This window comes from Pagrus pagrus, assembly GCF_965226575.1.
Source record: "Pagrus pagrus genome assembly, chromosome: 3".
NCBI classification, from domain to species: Eukaryota; Metazoa; Chordata; class Actinopteri; order Spariformes; family Sparidae; genus Pagrus; species Pagrus pagrus.
The window spans coordinates 8,760,074-8,778,614 of NC_140187.1; the positions used below are offsets into that span (position 1 = coordinate 8,760,074).

The 18,541-nt window shown below is 39.6% G+C and overlaps 1 protein-coding gene across 3 annotated transcripts in view; it reads left to right on the forward strand.

Moving 5' to 3' along the window:
* LOC311254554 (metabotropic glutamate receptor 4-like) overlaps window positions 1–18,541 on the forward strand; it is a 194,667-nt gene that overhangs the window by 28,694 nt on the left and 147,432 nt on the right. Inside the window, exons 1-3 of one of the 3 annotated variants that reach the window (XM_084348390.1) lie at window positions 2,857–3,264; window positions 16,863–17,276; window positions 17,357–17,928. In XM_084348390.1, the coding sequence (XP_084204516.1) occupies window positions 17,362–17,928 (567 nt within the window). In that variant the 5' untranslated portion in view covers window positions 2,857–3,264; window positions 16,863–17,276; window positions 17,357–17,361. Of the gene's footprint in view, window positions 1–2,856; window positions 3,265–16,862; window positions 17,929–18,541 lie in introns of those variants that run through there. The other 2 variants (XM_084348389.1, XM_084348391.1) reach the window with 2 other exon arrangements.

Below are 18,541 nucleotides of genomic sequence, written 5' to 3' on the forward strand. Positions count from 1 at the left end.
ATGGTAATCACAAGGGGAGCAAAGCAAGAAATCTAAGAAAGAAGGAAGGGTTGTTACGTCACTGAATCTTACTTTTGTGCCAGACTGTGGTGACAGCTGTATTGAAGTCTTTGTGAGATGCATGGAGAAACACACTGAAACCCTGACATTTCTACGTCATATGACTTCTGATGAAGAAACGCCTCCAGTGAATGAAAGGACACACTTCAGAGAGTAGGTTAACAACTGTCGTTTTCCCCAAATGATTGACAGGCCTGATAATACTGTGACCAAACGGGGCAAATATTGCTGATGAGACTGCAATTACACAGCGAACAGGAGTTTTCCCAAAAGAACACAAGGGATGAACAACATGTTGATAAAAACATCAGTTGGTAACGTACGCTCTGAAGTGTGTTCTTTCTTTTTTTGGAGGCATACGACGTAAATATGTTGGGTTTTAGTGTGTTTCTCCCATAGACTTCAATACAGCTGGCACCGAAGGGAGATTTGGTGACATAATGACCTTTCCTTCTTTATTAGGTTCCTTTAATCAGCGATTCATTGCACATTTTGACAGTTTTGACAAAATGGAAATCAAGTTAAAATCAAATCAATTTTATTTATGTTGCCCAAAATCACAAACACATTGCCTCAGTGGGCTTCACAATATTTAAAGTGAATGATATCCTCTGTCCTCAGACCCTCGATTCAAGTGAGGAAAACCTTGCCAAAATGAAAAAAATGCCCTCCTAACAGGGGAAAAAAGATGAAAGAAACCTCAGGAAGAGCCACAGAGGAGGGACAGACATGCAATAGTTATCACAGTTTGCAAATTTCATTGACAGAATGTCTGAGACAAGTAAATTATATAACACATACTGTATGTGAAGAAAAAAACAAGATTTAATTAGGCTCATCTCTCACAGTGTGACAAGCAAATAACCTGTAAAATTGCTGTTAAATCACTGCACAGAGGTCTTTGGCAAAGATTTGCTAATCCCCACTCAGGCAAAACCCTCCTCTTATCCAATCACCTGTCCCTACAGAACCAGTAATGTCAGTGGCTTACATTAATGGTCTGCAATGCAGGATTTTCTGCTGCAACCCCCCAAACTCTCTGAGCTCGAATACAGTCTGGTTGAGTTGCTGTCACATTTCAGCAGAAATTTTCCAGGTCCTCATTGACAAGCGCTGTCAAAGTTTCCCATTGCTGTTTCATCGTAACAAAGACATCAGCCATCACTTAGAGACTGTTTCCAGTCACCATTTTGCTGCTGATGCTGGTGAACAGAAAGCTTTCCAGCCTACACACTGACCATGCATTACACGCTGAGTGCTCATGCCCACCTGCAGCTTTGGAAGGGGACCCCGCACTGCCAACATCTGCTGAGGTCTCACTGGACCTGTGGGCTGCAGACCGCTCATCTGCACTTCTGAGTCTGTTTGTCTTTGTCTTCACATGAGAGCTTGAAGGATAAAAAGAGCTTTGTTGTCGAAAATCGACATTCATTTTCTCAATGCAGAAAAAAAAATATTTTACCGGACCAAGAATTCATCCTGAAGCCGTCTGACAGGTACATTTGTAGGTTAAGGAACAGGTGTTCACACTCACGAGCTGGCAGAATAATTTGATCAATTATGCATTGAATAGCTTCCCCACATGCATGATAAAGTCTCTCTGTGGAGCAGCCTATAGATCTAGCATCTGCTGCTGCAAGAAGAGGCTCCATCCTACACAACATAACACACATTTTCAACACGCATTGTCAATACAGGTTAAATAGTTGTCTCTGATTTAAAACACAGCACTGCAAAGTAATGAGACATTGGTCAATAGATGTTCTGATGGGGGCGATGGTGCCGTTTTTGCTTCAATTTCGTTGTGGTGATGAATTCTTGTCTCAGACATTTTTATTTATTTTCCATCCTTATTGATGGGCATTATGGGTTTGATCATTACTAGTAGAGGTCTGCTTTTTCAGGGCATTAGAGTCATTAGATCAAAAGAGCATTTGCATGTGTTGTAATGACTCTACAAGTCTCAGAGCTGCTCTGTGTGCGCACCAAAAGAGGACTCCTTTGACATGTCTTTAGATATCTTCTGGCTTTGACTGAAAGAAACAAGAATAATATAGCTCCACTAAACAAAAGGTTAGACCATCAAAGTTCAGAGCATGATCTGCGACACATCAAAAACCTTTTTAATCCTCGCTGCAATGTTTAATTTTGGTCACTAGGGGGCAGGTATACATCAAATCTAGCTGAGACAGAAATAACAACGCTAGCTTATAAAGTTGTTATCGCTACTTCAACCTCATCAAGACATAAATAGGGCTTCAACTCATTATTTTCACTAACGATTAAATGTCAATCGATTGATTACTTTGTCAATGAAATGGCCATTATAATCCAAATTCCTTGTTTTATTCAAAAATAGCCAAAAACCCAAATACAATCTACAATCAGAGCAAAAATCCTCACACAAATGTAGCTGAAATCACAAAACGTTTGGCATTTTTTGCTGCAAAAGTGACTGAAAGCTTTAACCGATTATCAAATTAGTTACTAACTTTCAACTGACGGACCAATTGATTGATCGACTAATCAGAAAGTAACATAAGCACGTATTTTGAGAAGTGCTTATATATATATATATATATATATATATATATAAAATTTACTTATATATATATTATTTACCATTTACTTTTAGTAAAGTAATATTTTAAAACAATGTATTTTCTTTTACTTAAGTTGAACTTTTGAGTACCTTGATAACACTGATCGTATTAAAAATTTACATACAACATTCATGCCATTGTTTTGTGGCGCTCACAGTTTCCATTGAGTTGATGTTGGTGGGGAAACAGCGCCCCCTACAGGAACACGTCTGGTCACTGCTGCCAGTCAATCTACGTTCAGAGACACTCCTGAAGTCACAGGACGGCAGGTGGCATCAGCATCTTTGAGGGAGTATCAAACCAGAGGAGGTGGCTGCTTCGAGACTGTAAATGCTCAGCAAAGTTAAGTCAAGCTTACTTGTCTGAAGTTATTTCAGTAGTTAAGTCAACAAAGGGAAAGTTAGCAGGTTTTTTTTACGCGAACGTTAGCAGAGGGACAACAGGTGCGTAGAAGAAGAGGTTAACGGTTAGTTAGCTAGCTAACATTAACACAATGGTTTTAGCTGTTTTAGCCGAATTCAAGTCCAACCAGGGAGAAATTACGAGACTGTTCAACTATTATCCGCCATGAAGGACATTAATCTTCATCTACAGATAGTTGGTAAGTGAAATTCACCGCTTTTTAAGTGTCGTTTCTGTGAATTTTTGGACGTTGTCGAGGTTATTATTATGGTGCGTTCCATTGCAGTCGGAATTCGGGAAACCTCCAAGTCAATAGCCCGAGTCCTCCGACATAAACACAGATGACATAACAGCCGTAGTGAACAATTTCTTTGGTTAAAATACAAGTAGGCCTGCCTCAACATTGTACAATCAATTACAATACTTGAGTAAATGTACTTAGTTACATTCCTTGGCTCTGGTTGTGTAAAGTTGGCTAATAGAGATGAGAGATGCCCATTAGAAATATTAGCAACATCACAATATGGCCAAGTGCAATATCCAAATTGCAAGAAGCTGCAACTTTTTGATAAAGGTAAATTATGTGACAAAGCAGCATTATATTAAAGTGCTGCTGTGCTGCAGAGATGCCCTGGCCTGCAAATCTTTTTCTCCAGGGTTTGTTTGATTAAATGCCATGAATTGCAGTTATTTTTTATTATTATTTGATATTTCTGACATGAAATTTTTGTGTCTTCTCATGCCTAGTCACTTCATCATGTTATTAGTTTATTAGTTGGTTGAAGTCAAGTTGCAGAAATGATCAGTTGCACTAATTGTGAATCATTTTGCAATCATAGTATATGTCAAAATAATCACTATGATTTTGTTTTTTACCATATAATTCAGCCCGATTTGTTTTTATGTGTTTTTTGTATTTTAAGATGAAATGAGAGATAGATATGCGCATTTTCTTCTTACTGATTTAAACATAACTCTGAGTTGCACAAGAAACAGCATATTATGTAGTTTTGTTCCTCAGGCTCATGACTTCAGATTAAAGTATTTTCCACCTTTTTAAGTAAAGGGGCAGGGGCTCTCTTGGGTGTACTGGAGCAATGTGAGACAGCTTCAGCAGGTAACTGAATAAAAATTGATGGGCAGAGGCTCTGAAAGTTGGACTAAAGCTCAACTCTAACATATTTTGGTTTGGCATATTTTCTCACTGTTTTATGCTGAATTTGAGGAAAGATGGTTATGTGAGAGTTTTAAAGATTAATTTGACATTTGAAATACTTGAATAACTTGTCCCCTTGTTCTCTTCCAGTGTTAGTTAATTTCGTAAAATGACCCATTAACTTGTCTTATCATCTTTGGTTGTAGATTTTGTGTGATTCCAAATAACATGATAGATGCAGACACTTGAATTTTCAGCCTTTCTGCACATTTTGTCAGATACCTTGGAACAGAACAGTTCTTTTCTCCAGACGTGCTAGAGATTATGACAAAATTGTACTCAGGAGGGAGGCCTTCTGTTTCTGGATCTCCTTCCTGGAGTCCTGGGTCTTATGCATTTTGTATTAGCTGCAGGAGATAAATAGTGTGTATTGAGTTTTGTGAAAGTGATGCGGGAGATTAGCAGACTTTCCCAGCGCCATTATAAGAGAGGAGACAATCCACTTCTCGCATTTTGAATAGAAAAGTTCGTAACGCCAGAGCTGGCGGTCGTATGACACTTATCTTGCACAATCGCCTTTTTTATCATAGCCGAACCGGGAAAGATATCAGCGAATCATGTTCTTGCACTGACGCAAGTGCACAGTTGAGATAAACAACACTGATTTGGTGTGGCTGCAGACAAACTTCTTATAGGCATGAAAGAGGAGGATATAACTCTAATGCACAGGATTACTAAGAAGAAAGGTGAGGTTATTTAAAGATTAGACATTAAACTTGCATTTGTTCAAGTGCTCTGGTGGGATGAGCTGACGGCGTCACTCACAGATCTCTGGATTGAGTTCGTCTTGTGAAACCGCGCACATTGGTCGTAGAAATATATCCTGTGGATTTAAAACCTTATTTTGGGGCAAAGTCACTCCAATTTTAAGTGAATTTTATCTGATTTGACTGGTGACTCTTAACATGAAGTTTTTATGTCCTGGTGAACATTGAAAATGAAGACATGGCTCTCTCCCCATTCATTTAGATAGGGGCCTGGTCTTGTAAGCCAGAAATAACTGCCAAAGGGTTGTTGCCAAGATGGCAAGACTTGCCCAGATGGACTTGGACCTAACTCTGCCATGCATTTTTCTTTTTCCCAAATAGTTTATATAAAATGGTTGGATGAGAGACGGGATCATATTCAGAGTAAATAAGCAGATCTGAGGTCAGATTGAGACTCGAATCTCAACAGCGTCCACTCAGATACTTGATGTTTGTGTGAGAGTTGTTCCCATTATCTTGAATTATCCTAACAATCATAGACTGTACTTCCAAACCACTCACTCACGCTGATATGCCCTAGTTTTCCATATGTTGCAGCTTCAAGTGATTCTGCTGGAAACAGGTCTCCCAGGGGCACAGGTTTGATAAGACAAATTCTTTAATCCTGACAGACAGGCAGGTCTAGCTCAACAGATACAGTAAATCAATCAATGTGTCTGAGAAGTAGCAGCTCTGTATCGACTGTGACCCCACTCCCCCTACACAGACACATTCTAGGACACGCTACAGAGTGATGGCTCGTGATACAATCTGTCTTCACGTTCACAGCTCTGAACATGCTAAGCCTTTTTAGGTTGTATTCTAAAAAACAATGTTGAAAAAAAAATGTGTATTTGACCTGCAAGATGAAGTATGCTAGGCATCATTACCAAGCCCCGCTTAGAGTCAACAGGAGGCTGGAGATGGTTCACCTCATGCCATCTTTTCATCGGACCATTAACCAGCCTCGGAGAGCTGGCGAGTGAGAGAGCAGCCTTCAGCGCCAGAGGCTTTGAGAGGCCCGGACGTTGGGATATATTTTAACCTGTAGATTCAAGATTCAAGCCTGCCCTCTGACTCATATTCAATCCCAACCTCAAGGTGTGCCTGTGATGATAGATGGGAATTCAAAGCTTTATAGGGAGCAAACCTAGTATCAGTGATGAATAACAAGTAGAGTTGGGGCCTTTATTCACCCCACGAGAAGCCTAAACAAGAGTAGAGTCAGTGAATAAAGGATAAGACTCTGTAAAGACGAAGGAGAGGAACCGAGGAATATGTGGGTGTATATTTCATCATTATAGCGAGATGTTAGTCATTGAATCAGTCAGTCAGTGAATGGGAAGTCAACAGTTTTTAATATGCTCCTCTGATTCCCCGATGGCTTCCCCCTCATAGCATCTTCATCCTTTTCAAGCAGCATGAGATTTCTCTCCCTGCTCTTTCCAAGGCAGGAGAATCAGAGCTTGTTCTCCCATTTCAGCCCATTTATCTCCTGCTAGCTGCAGCTCAGTGATCAGAAAAGCATCCAGTGCAAGTAAACAAAAAATTTAGGAATGGCCCATTTCTTCTTTCCTCCCACTGTTCTCAACCTTGTCATCCAAATGACTTACTGTATCTTCAAAACAACACATTACAATTTGCCGTGTTGAAAAAAACAACAACAACCCAACTCTGGCCTCATGTTAATAGGCCTTGTTTGTATGTCCTAAAATTTCTGTAGCTGGCACAGAAATGGGGCAACTCTCTGGTGTGGTTGTCATAAAGTTGATGTTTCAAGAGATAAATTACACCCGTGCGTCCTCAGGGTTCTCAGCGAAGGGAAATCAAATGGCCACAGTCAGCTATTGCATAATGTCATATCTTAGCAAGATTTACCACATATCTCAGGGTTCTAAATAAATCACAACTGTCAACTGCGTTTTGCTATTTCTGTAATTAACGTGCCCTTGAGTTAAAATATTAAAGCTCCCTGCTCCCATCTCTGTTTATATCCAACAGTGACAAAACACTTTAGATGACAAGGGGAAAAGATTGGGATCATTTGATTCATTTTGTTGTCTGTAAAAATGCTTTTCCCAGTAGACACATCTGGCAGTGATGTGAAAAATACAGACATCATGCTGAACGTGATCCCATCCATTTTGAATGAACACGGCTATTAACCTGTTTGCTACTTCATTTTTGAAGAATTCACATGTAGCCACAAAGGTAGGGCTCGTGTAAAAATGTTCAAACTGTTTAGATATTAAGCCCAGAAACTAGACTATACCAGAGATACCGAATGTTACCACAAGGTGTTGGACGTTACTCAACCTTCCCTGATAGGATCATAATGAGAGCCGCTGAATGACATAGTCGTGACACCATTAGGGCAGCTGTGACGCGCGTTTTTATTTTAATAAATTAATTGTATTCAGTCTGTGGGAGAGCAAGAGGGAACTGTTTGATGGGGGCAGCTGCACCCTCCAACTTCTCAGTGAGGTAACCAACCCCTTTTCCCTCATTAACGATATCAGGCTTCCTGTTAGCATCAGGTTTAAATCTGAAATAGGCAATCTGCAACAACTTGTTACTGTTCAGCGTTTTCTAATGTGGTTGTTGGTAATAGAGTAGAGTAATGTAGCAGCACTGTGTACACGACTGTAAACTCCAGTACATCACAACAAAACGTAGGGAGACACGAGCCTGTGGAGCTAGCTACTCCACTGTCGTGGGCCTCCTGCTTACTAGCTGCAAGCTGTAAGATTTTTTCACCTACACCTGCAGTTCATTCTGTTTGCAAGACTTAACACCAGAGCTCATACACCAGACTGGACCAGCAAAACCAGAGACCTACCCAACGCCAACAGCCACTTAGTTTTGTCTTTCAATGATTTGTTTTAAATCCTCACACTCAATGGGTGTTGATTAGTTGATCAATAAATCATTAGTCTATCAACATCAAAATTAACTTAAAACTCTAAAAAACGTCTTCAAAAGGTTCTTCTTCTTCTGCTCTTTTGCTGCATTTCTCTGTTATTAAATCACTCTAAATTGGATATCTTTGAGTTTTGGACTGCTGCATGGACAAATTAATCTGGTGTTTCTGGGAAATTGTTATTAGAGTTTTCTTAATTTTCTGATGTTTTTTTCTGCATAAAATAATTGCTGATTAATTGAAATAATAATCAATTGATGAATCAATAATGAAAATAATCATTAGTTGCATAATAACACTCTTTCAAGGTGAATTCTGGTGTATAAAAAGTTGAGACACAAGTTCTTAAACAATATTGTTGCAAATTTAGTAAGAAACCAAGCAATTAGGACATCTTCTTACTCTGTGACATTGGCAATAACTTTATTGCAGTAACTAGTCATAATTAGCTGTCCTCTGTATTAAATTTCACTCCTGAAAAGATCTTTAAAGTATTATTAAAAGTCAGAAACTGGAGTGCTCTGAGCAGTGTGCTGCAGAAATTCTCTTAAATTGATACTGATATACTGATAATTATTGCATGAGAAATGCTTATTCCTGCTGATTTCCTCCAGATTCTAAAGACGATCATACTAAGTAAAGGATGGATAAGGAATTACTGTTGAAATTGATTTTGATTGATTGTATTCTGGCTTTTCAGCACTATTTTTCACCTCGCTCAGTTGTGTAAAACTGCTTTAAGTGGTATCGAATAAAAATGGGGCCACACTAAACCAAACAACTGTCGTAATTAGAGCAAACCGAAATACATGGTCAGCTTATATGACAATTGTGTTGAAAGCTTGAGCTGTAATTTTCTACAATTTGGTCCACTTTGTTGCAGTTTATAGCAAGCTCTGCTGTGAGAGATACTTTGCTCTTTGGCGACTGTTTACTTTGACAACTGTAATCAGTTATTATTGTGAAGTATTCAGAAATGCAGGGAAACACGACTCAGACTCTGCGAGGTTTGGATGAGGTGCTGCTGCTCGAAAACACTTTGAAACATAAGAGAGAAGAAACCCCATGTTCAGGCTGCACAGATCTGAGCGTGTGGAGGCTTCTCACTATTGTGAAGTATGACACAAACTGGTATAAAGATTTCTTTATGTCTCAAATGCATAGTTTGACAGCTGGCAATAAAGACTGTGTTCATCAAGACTTTTTCTGTACTGATGCATGGGGGCGTACGAAGGGGCGCCTGAAGATTTGCTGTCAAAATTATGCACATATTGTAGCAGCAACGGAAATTTTGATACTTGAAAATGTCCTATAAAACCCTATGCTTTGTGACATTTGGATAATAACAATTGCATAATTGTACTGCTGATATACAGTATTATCTTAAATTCATCACCATCTAAGAACTTAAGAGAGAAAAAATGTACTGATTGAGTTGTCCATCGATGAAAAATTAATACTACTTTTGATAATTCCAGTGTTCGGTTGGCTGCTTTGCGGGGCAGGGGTGATGTGGATGAATACTTGCAGAATGGAAATATTACAATCGTACAAATGCATGCATTTGTGAGTTATATTGATAGCCAGCATTAACTTAAAGCATTTTAAGTATGTAAAATGTGTTTGGCATACTCTTTGCGACAGCAGGTCGCAAGAAGTACCTATATGTTCACTCATAGTATAGTATACTTCAAAATATAGTAACAGTACAAAATGACACTTTGTTGTAAACTAGTTGTTTACTCAAACTTTACTAATCTTACATTTCAAGTATGCTCAGATATATACTTTTATAAACTAAAAAGTTAGTCCCAAGAAGTATTGAAGTACACTTGCAAGTATACTACCAGTACATTGATATTAATACACTTACAACATAAAGTACACCTGGGAAATATACTTGAACCTATGTTTACTTGATAAAAGGAAGTGAAAGTGTACTTCTTTTTTGTAAGGTTGTTTGAATGGTAAACATCAACTGCTGCTGTAGCTGCTATTAATATAACATCACACTGAAAACCACAAAACTGTGTGTTCACAGTAATACAGGGCAAGCTATGTAGGCTAGCCAGGTAGCTTAACACTTAAAAAGGCTAATTTCCAAACAGGCTTATTACTGAAATGAGTATTAACCGACTATGCAGCGGTATAATAAATACATTTAACATCGACTGGACAGTGCAACATGAAATACAGAGACTTGAGTTATTGTGCTACATGGACCTTACAGTAGTAATATTAATATTTACATTGTCAGTATCTCCCGTAATGACGGCAGACACACAAAGCAGAGGAAGGAAAGAAAGCCAGTGATTTCAAAATATTTTGAAAATTAAAAGTCTCTGAACATTAGTTTTTCTGAATGCAAAGGATTCACAGCATAAAATAGAGACCATCCGTACACATGGGTCAGACAATGCCCATCTTTGAACTCAGCCTTCATGTTGATCTCACTTACAAGCCTTTAAGGTTTCGTGACTGCATCTTGCACAGTTGTGACGACAGATAGACTGCTGACAAAACACTCAATAGTTCTTCTGTGGTTGTTCTCGGTACAAAGGTGTCTCCAGGACCACATTTTGCCACGATGACACACACAGACACACACACTCTCAAGGTGAAAACATTACCTGCTGAAGCTGTTGCGGCTGGCAATGATATATTGAGTTTCTTTCAGGGGTGGCTTGGGGACCCTTTGGGTGGGTGGGCTGCCCCCTCAAGGCAGTGCTAGGGGGAACGCTGAATTCTGATTACAAAAACATCAGTCATCATCTAGTTTTTGTTTCTCCAGTGTGAGGATTTGCTGTTTTTGTCTGTTGATATCATTGTAAACTGAATGTACCTGGGTTTTGACTATTAGCAGATGAAATAATATGACATTTGAGGACATCACTTTGGATTTTGGGGAATTTATAATGAGCATTTTTAACAACTTTCTGAAATTTAGTTGAGTTTAATCGAATTGTTGAGAAGGAAGGTAAATCAGTTTTCAATGCAGCCCTAAAAGATTTACTATTTTTAACCAATCCGTTTGGTACAAAGGCACTATAATGCTGCACAATACAGCTGACAATGATTATAAAACTGCTGGCAAAATAAAACATTAAGTGCTTTCACTGAGAACAGTGTCAGAATTTCTCAGGCTGGGAAAAGCTGTGTTGATGTGCTGAAAAAGCAGATCAGTGACAGATGGTGGGCTCAGTTTTAGTGTATTGCACTAATTGCATTGCAGTTCTCTGGTGTTGCTGCTCAGAAATTAAGGTATCACCCTCAGACCAGTTACAAATGTGAACAAAGAACAACACCGGAAATTTGATCCATTCTTATTGATGCATCTCTTTGAGGCTAATTTTAGTCATTTTTTCTTTACTATAGAAACATTGTGGCAGCCTCTTCTAAACTCTCCGGTCCTTGTGTGCAGCTTAGCTCTGCTCTCTCCATTCATTTTCCTCAGGGCAGCCTCCCTCTACCTTCCTATTGATCTGCTGTGCAGCATCAACATGCTGGAGTGTCAATTAGAGAGCCCCTCCTGCCCATCTGTGAGAAGAGAGCTACAGCACTTCTCTAAAAGTTTCCCTGGCTGGCTTTGCCAACCAGCAGATGCTCAGGTCTGTGAAGATGAAGAGGGGAATAATCTGCTGAAAATAAATATACATTTATCTCAGATGTGTCCTTGTTTGTATTTATTATGTTCCTTATGCAATACTGATTGGATTGTGAAATGCTCGGGCTTGAGCTGTAAAATTTCTAATGCGAAGCGTTGAAAAAATGTGAGGCTTTCAAGGTGAAGGGGCTGGCCTGCAAAACACTTCATCTTCAAAGACAACACATCAAGTGAAGTGTATTTGTAAGGGTAGGCTTGTTGAGGGACACCTTTTCTCAGTGAAAAGATATTCTGTTCGTAGCATTGTTCTTTGCAAACCGAATATTTGCAGTTCTTTTTGGATCACATCATCCCCATGACATCTCTATTTATGTTCTTTTAGAGGACAATCTGTCTCTAGACCTCCCTCAAACATCAACAAAACGGCTGCAACACTTCCTAAATATTAAAATGGCCTGCGTTCTTGAAAACTAGTCTTTGTGACAGATGTGTAGGCGAAGCGAGACCGACACAATGTAAAACACCACCCACGCTGTCGCTTCCTGTGCACATTAAAAATCACCATTTTTTTTGATAGTCTTTCAGTTGAGAATCCTCAGTAAGTTGAATCTTTGATAATAAAGTTGCCAAAAACAGACACATTTAATGTGCAGAAAGGAAAATTGGTGAATATAAATTGTGCTTTTCAGATTAAAGGTGTTTCTGTATGCTGGTGTAGCTTGTATGGCCTTGTAACAACAAACACTTATTTGCCTGAAGGTTATTGTATGGCCTTTTGAAACAATGCATAGTCTATTGCAAAACATGCTTTTGCACCTGAGGAAAGGTTGTTCTCCTGATATGAATCTCTCCTTATTCCTGCAGCTGTCTGTGACATTTGTAAGCTGGTAAATAGCTTCTCTGTTTTTCTCGTGTCTCTGTTGTACATGGTTATTGAGGTACACCATTATAGGTTGATCTGTAGATATAATCACATTTTGTCTTCTCATTCAGCGCATTCTATTTCTCTTTTGCACAACTATGAGCTTATGCTCTGGTTAGGTTTACACACAGAAACCACTTGGTTAGAGTTGGAAAAAAAATCATCGTTTGGCTTCAAATACCTGTTTTTGATGATATAATCATGGATTGAAATGGTCTGACTTCCTGTGATAAATAGCTGATTTTGATCACTACATAAATGGCTGAAAATATCTGCAGGTCTCTGGGTTTTGTCCCCACAAAGACAGCTGGAAATGTCCGCAGATGTCTTCAAAATATCCAGTAGCGTGACTCGAACTGCAGTCCGCCATCTGGCAGCCTTGCTGGATTGTAATAAGTTTGTTCTTCCCAGTATGTTCAGAAAATCCTAAATGTCCGCATCCCTGTTTTTTTTACTCACTGCTGATATCTCCCTCACTTTTGCAATTTTAGTGTTATGTTCTCCAGCAATTACATTCAAGAGCACAACGTAACTTAACCACTTTTTGTCAAGCTGAGAAAATCGAAAATCAACAATCAACATAGGCTGCAAACTCCCAATTATGCTCCATCCCTGCATTCATACAGAATCTTCCCCATCGGCATCAAGATGCATCCTGCAATCGAGAATTTTCCACACCTCTTTTGAAAATCAGACGAAAACTAAGGTGCAGTGTGTCAGACTTGAAAATTTAAGATGAATCACAGAATTGAGTCTGTGTGACATACAGTAAATTTCCTCAAGCTGAAAACAGTGATGGTGTCTAACCAGAATTCACACTGAGTATGCTAATACTGCATTTTCCATTCAGTAACTACATCACTACATGTCATGTTGAATAGAGCTCTGAAAGGTGGTCTTGATTAAAATGGGATTTTTTTTTTCCAACAGTGGCGGTAGTTTCTAAAATGATTTATTCAGTAGATAAAGCCAGCCCACCCGCATAGCACTGAGATCTTTAAGATTAAAGAATGAATTACCTACATCCTGGCCAAAAAGGAAACACTATAAGATATTCATGTGGAACAAGACAAAACAAGCTGATTAACATGATAATGCATGATGTAATCTTGCGAGGTGTGAGATCCTTTTTCCTTCAGCTGCACTCGAGATACTCCTTCAGATTGGCTCCCTGTTTTTCAGTCTGAGGGAGACATATAAGCTGTCTCCCCACCAGCTCTTCTTTTGTACAAACATGAAGTTTGATGACATCTGTCTTGAAATCTGCAGTCTTGCAGAACAATTTCTTATTTGAACCGTTCAATGTTTACAGCTGTATTTTTTTCCCTTTTGCCTATCTATACTGCGCTGTGTTGGCAGCTCGCTGCCTTCTCCTCAGTGACTGCTCTGATATGAGATATGCTGGTGCATGGTTTGTATGTGGTTATGGGGGCTAAGGTGAGTTGGCTGGATTTCCAGTTGTCATCTGTGCTGCGGCAGTTAAAGTGGACCTGCAGTGAATCAACTCTGAAAAATTACTTCTTGCTCAGTAGGAGATAGTTGGGTGTATTCAAAGGACCTTGTCACTTCCAATATGCTCTCAATGAATCTCAGCCATTGCCGATCCAAGGCTTCCACCCACTCTGCTGGAAATCCAATGTCTACAGCCCTATTCTGTGACTGTGTGCAGGGAGATTGTTCCTTCAGAGCCTATTAAAGCTTCAGGAATGAGCAGGGTGTAGATATGTACATACAAGATAGCTTGTAGTGGAATATTTTGTGTCTGTAAGGTATGCATGTATTGTGTGTGTCAGAGGGAAAAGAAAAGAGAAGGGAGGGAATGAAACTGTCATAGTGTGTAGACGTGTGTTACAAGATGGAGATTAGAAATTTAAAATCCAGCTGTAAATCTCCACCTGAACCTCAGCAGCTTGTTTACAACAGTTGAATCTGTGCAGGATCTGCATCGTATAACCATCACAGCAGTGAAACAATAAACAGAACCACATGAAAACAGATGTAGGCATAGAGCTGAAACACTGAGTTGGTAGACAGAACATAATCTGCAACTGTTTTTGACCATCAAATATGGAAAAATGCCTCATTTGAGTCTCAACTGTGAGGATTAGTCGTTTATTAGTAGATTAGTAGGTTTTCATGGCTGACAGTATTATTAGTAAAAGGAAAAGATAACCTTTAATTGAAACTGATGTACATTTGCTGTAAAAATGAAAATCTTAGTGTCAAAACTTTTTTTTAAATTAAAAATTAAAAAAATAACCAGTGATGGAACATAAATTACTCCAGTATACTCACGTGCTCTACTTAAGTACAATTTTGAGGCACTTGTTCTTTACTCGAGTATTTTCACTTTTGTTACTTTATATTCCACCACATTTATTTGATGACTAATTCGTTTGCAGATTTAGCCTGACATGTAACCAATCAGTGTTGTGGGCGCCCCCTACATAACACGGCAACTTGTACACCACCGCGGTGGTTGAGGAAGACAGTACACCACAGCAGATCAAAAATAAATGGAAAATGTTAATATGAAAGGTAGCGATTTATCAACAATGAGGCAAATAAATAACTATAACTACCTCTTCTGAATGTATGAGTAAAAGCTCACAAAAGATGGCTTGGAAAAAAACAAAATATTTTGAAAAATAAGTATAAATATAGGTATTTTAGCAACCCGATAAGCAGTTCTGCATCTACATATGTACTGTATAGGCGCTACATATTACTCTTGACTACAATATTTATGAAAATAAAATGTAGGTTTTTCTGGCCTTTTTCACAGCTTTATTTTGTAGGACAGCCTGAAGAGTAACAGGAAATGAGAATGAGAGAGAGAGGGGTGATGGCATGCAGCAGAGGGCCACAGGCTGGATTCGAACCCTGGGTGCCACTGTGGCAAAGACCCAGCCTCGCTCTACAAACTGAGACCCATGGCGCGCCCCATGAGATGTAGTTTTTGACCTCTATGTGACCAAATCCACCTATGAACCCTGCACGAACCATATTTGCTGCAGCTGGATAGCCTTGCAGAATGATGACTGCAGACAGAGAGAGGATGCTGCATCAGAGCCAAAGTAGCACATTTTGAAATGAAATAATTTCATCACACACACACATACACAGACACAATAAAAGCGCTAAGCATTTGATCCGATAATCAGGCAGGCCGATTATCGATCTATTCTTAATTTGAAGAACTCACTTTGCGCTCTGGGAAATGATTATCTCAAAATTTCACTATTTTTTCATGTTTTATAGATCAAAGAACTCAACAAAGCAAGCGATAATGAAAATAATCATTAGTTGCAGCCCTCATGAGCTACAGCTGTAATAATAGAGCCGAGCTTTGGGCTTCAAGTTTTCAATATGTCGAAGCGCTGTTTCTATATCAGATCAGTATGTGTAGAATATTGTATGAAATATAAAAATATGTATCAAATATCCCCGGCTAAATTACAGGCACCAGTGATCTGGATGATATATCAGTCAATTTTGGAACCTTAAAGTATCTTCTGCTGTGTTAATGGCTGCTTAAAATCAGAGTGTGCCTTCTTAATGCAGTGATTTCTTCAGGTGGATATTTTTCTTCTTGCCAACTTTGGATATTAAAGCTGCTCTCTATCTGTAATAGCATAATTACAATTTCAAGCCCATTTCTTAGACCATACTCCCGTTGGGTTGTTGTACTCTTCTACCCTGCAAGGCGTAGACTCAGACATGCTTAAGAGACTCTGAGACCCACATGTGAAATCCATTGTAATATAGGTAATTGATTTAGCCTGTTTTTTTAAGCAGAAATACCTTGTCCATTTGGCACAAAGAGATATCAGCTTCATCATTAGCCTCTTTGGTCCTTTTGAACCTCCCTTTTAAACTTAAAATTTAAACAATTTGACAGGGGCTGAAGAAGTATTCTGGCAGCAATGGTGATACATTTTCTAGAGAGTAATAATTTCTCAGCAAAATACCAACACACAACAGCGTTCCAACGACTACTGCCAGCGCCGACAGTCTTGTGTTATTGGAACCACACAAATGTTTTTTATGAAACATAACAGTCCACGATTATCAAAATATTGTGACAGAGGCTGAGTTTGCTTGCAGACGAGGCTGATAGGTGAAAACGGAGCATCGAGCGATGACACTCAGCCATGTCAACCTTGAGAGTTCATAGAAACCTTTTGAATTCAAAGAGGTTGATGTACGAAAAGTATATAAGAGAAAGAAATGAGTTTGGGAGTGGAACTGTCTCTTCATTCCACATAATGCTGCAGTAAAAAGGTTAAGCAAGAAAAAAAGGCATTGAAAAGCTCATACCAATACAAATGCCCTTTTTCTGTTTTCTCTGTGCACTGTCTCACTGCTCTTCTCTTTTTCATCTTTCAGGAATACACTCTGAAGCCTGTGGACCTAAGCAGGCCTGAGGGCTCTGACATATACCAAATCCCTGCCCAGGGGAACGGGGGAGATTAAAAACTTCTGATTGAGGTGGAGAGGAAAGAAACACAGAGGGAGAGGAAGAGAAGAGGGGAGAGACCGAGAGAGAAAGCTTATCGTTTCACCTTTGTTCTTCCTAATGCCCCAAGTGAAGGATCTCCATAGGCAAGTCTGTGAATAACAGCAGACACAAGAGCCGCTGCCCACCACGGTGGTCAGATGATGGAGTGAGGCAGTGAAAGAGGAGAAGAGAGCGGGATTACATCCTGTGAAAGAGCCAAACTCGTATTCTACATTAATTGAATGCCTGCGAGAGAGGAGAGACATGAGAGGAAGCCTTTTCTGTGCCAGCTGCTTCAAGAGGTATTGCAATTAACCCTCTGGCCATCATAAAATAATACCTGGCTTCTGTTGTTTTCTGATTGCTGGATTTGGTTGTACAGTGTGGATGTGTGCTCGTGCCGTGGTCATGTTTCAGCCCCCGGCGTGTAGACCGGATCGGACCGGCTGTCAACGAAACAGCCTGATTGTGCCGCTGCTGCTGCTGCTGCTTCTAAACAGCTCCCTCAAGGCCGCTCAGGCTGCCAAACCCAAAGGGCCGGGACACACACATTTGAACTCCATCCGCATTGACGGGGATATCTCCTTAGGTGGGCTCTTCCCGGTACACGCCAGGGGCCACGATGGCAAGCCATGTGGAGAGCTGAAGAAGGAGAAGGGTATACACAGACTGGAGGCCATGCTCTTTGCCCTTGACCGCATCAATAATGACAATAATCTACTGCCTAACATCACACTGGGGGCACGTGTGCTAGACACCTGTTCCAGGGACACTCACGCCTTGGAGCAGTCGCTCACCTTCGTGCAGGCTCTGATAGAGAAGGACGGGACGGATGTCAAATGTCTTGGTGGGGGATCGCCAATCATCACTAAACCTGAGCGGGTGGTGGGCGTCATTGGAGCCTCTTCCAGCTCCGTCTCAATTATGGTGGCCAACATACTTCGCCTGTTCAAGGTAAGAAAACAGCACACTAGTTTGTGTTGGTTTCTTAGGACAAGAATTAAATCATTTGCAAACAAACTAAGTTTACTCAGTTTAATTAAATGTCTCAGAGACCATGTAGTACTATCCTCTGTATCAGGGGTACTCAAAGGTCCACTTCTGATTTTTTATTTAAGGACAGTTATTAATTAGTAACTTCATTAATGTCACATCTCTCACATATCATGTCTTTAGTAAGTAATAATAAAAAAATCTCCGGTAGACAACCTTGAACGTTACCAGTTATATGCTACTTGACGACGTGTTTACAAAAATATGGTTGAGTTTGCTGATGAAGATTTTTTTAATAGAAATGTTATCTCCCTTTGTAGAAAGAGTTTACGACATTTCCATTAATGCATCATGAGTGTCAAACTCATAGTTCTGTGTGGATAAATAACACCAAAGCGAAGCAAAGACATCTTTTATTTCATGACTGTTTCGGTACGAACATTCATTGCCAAGGTGGCGGAGAGCCTTACAAGATTTTCTTGCCAAAAAGAAAATATGCCTAAATTTAGAGCTTGGTAGACTCTGACAGCAAACTCTCTGGTGTAATGTTAATGCATGAACTCAGCGGCAGCAA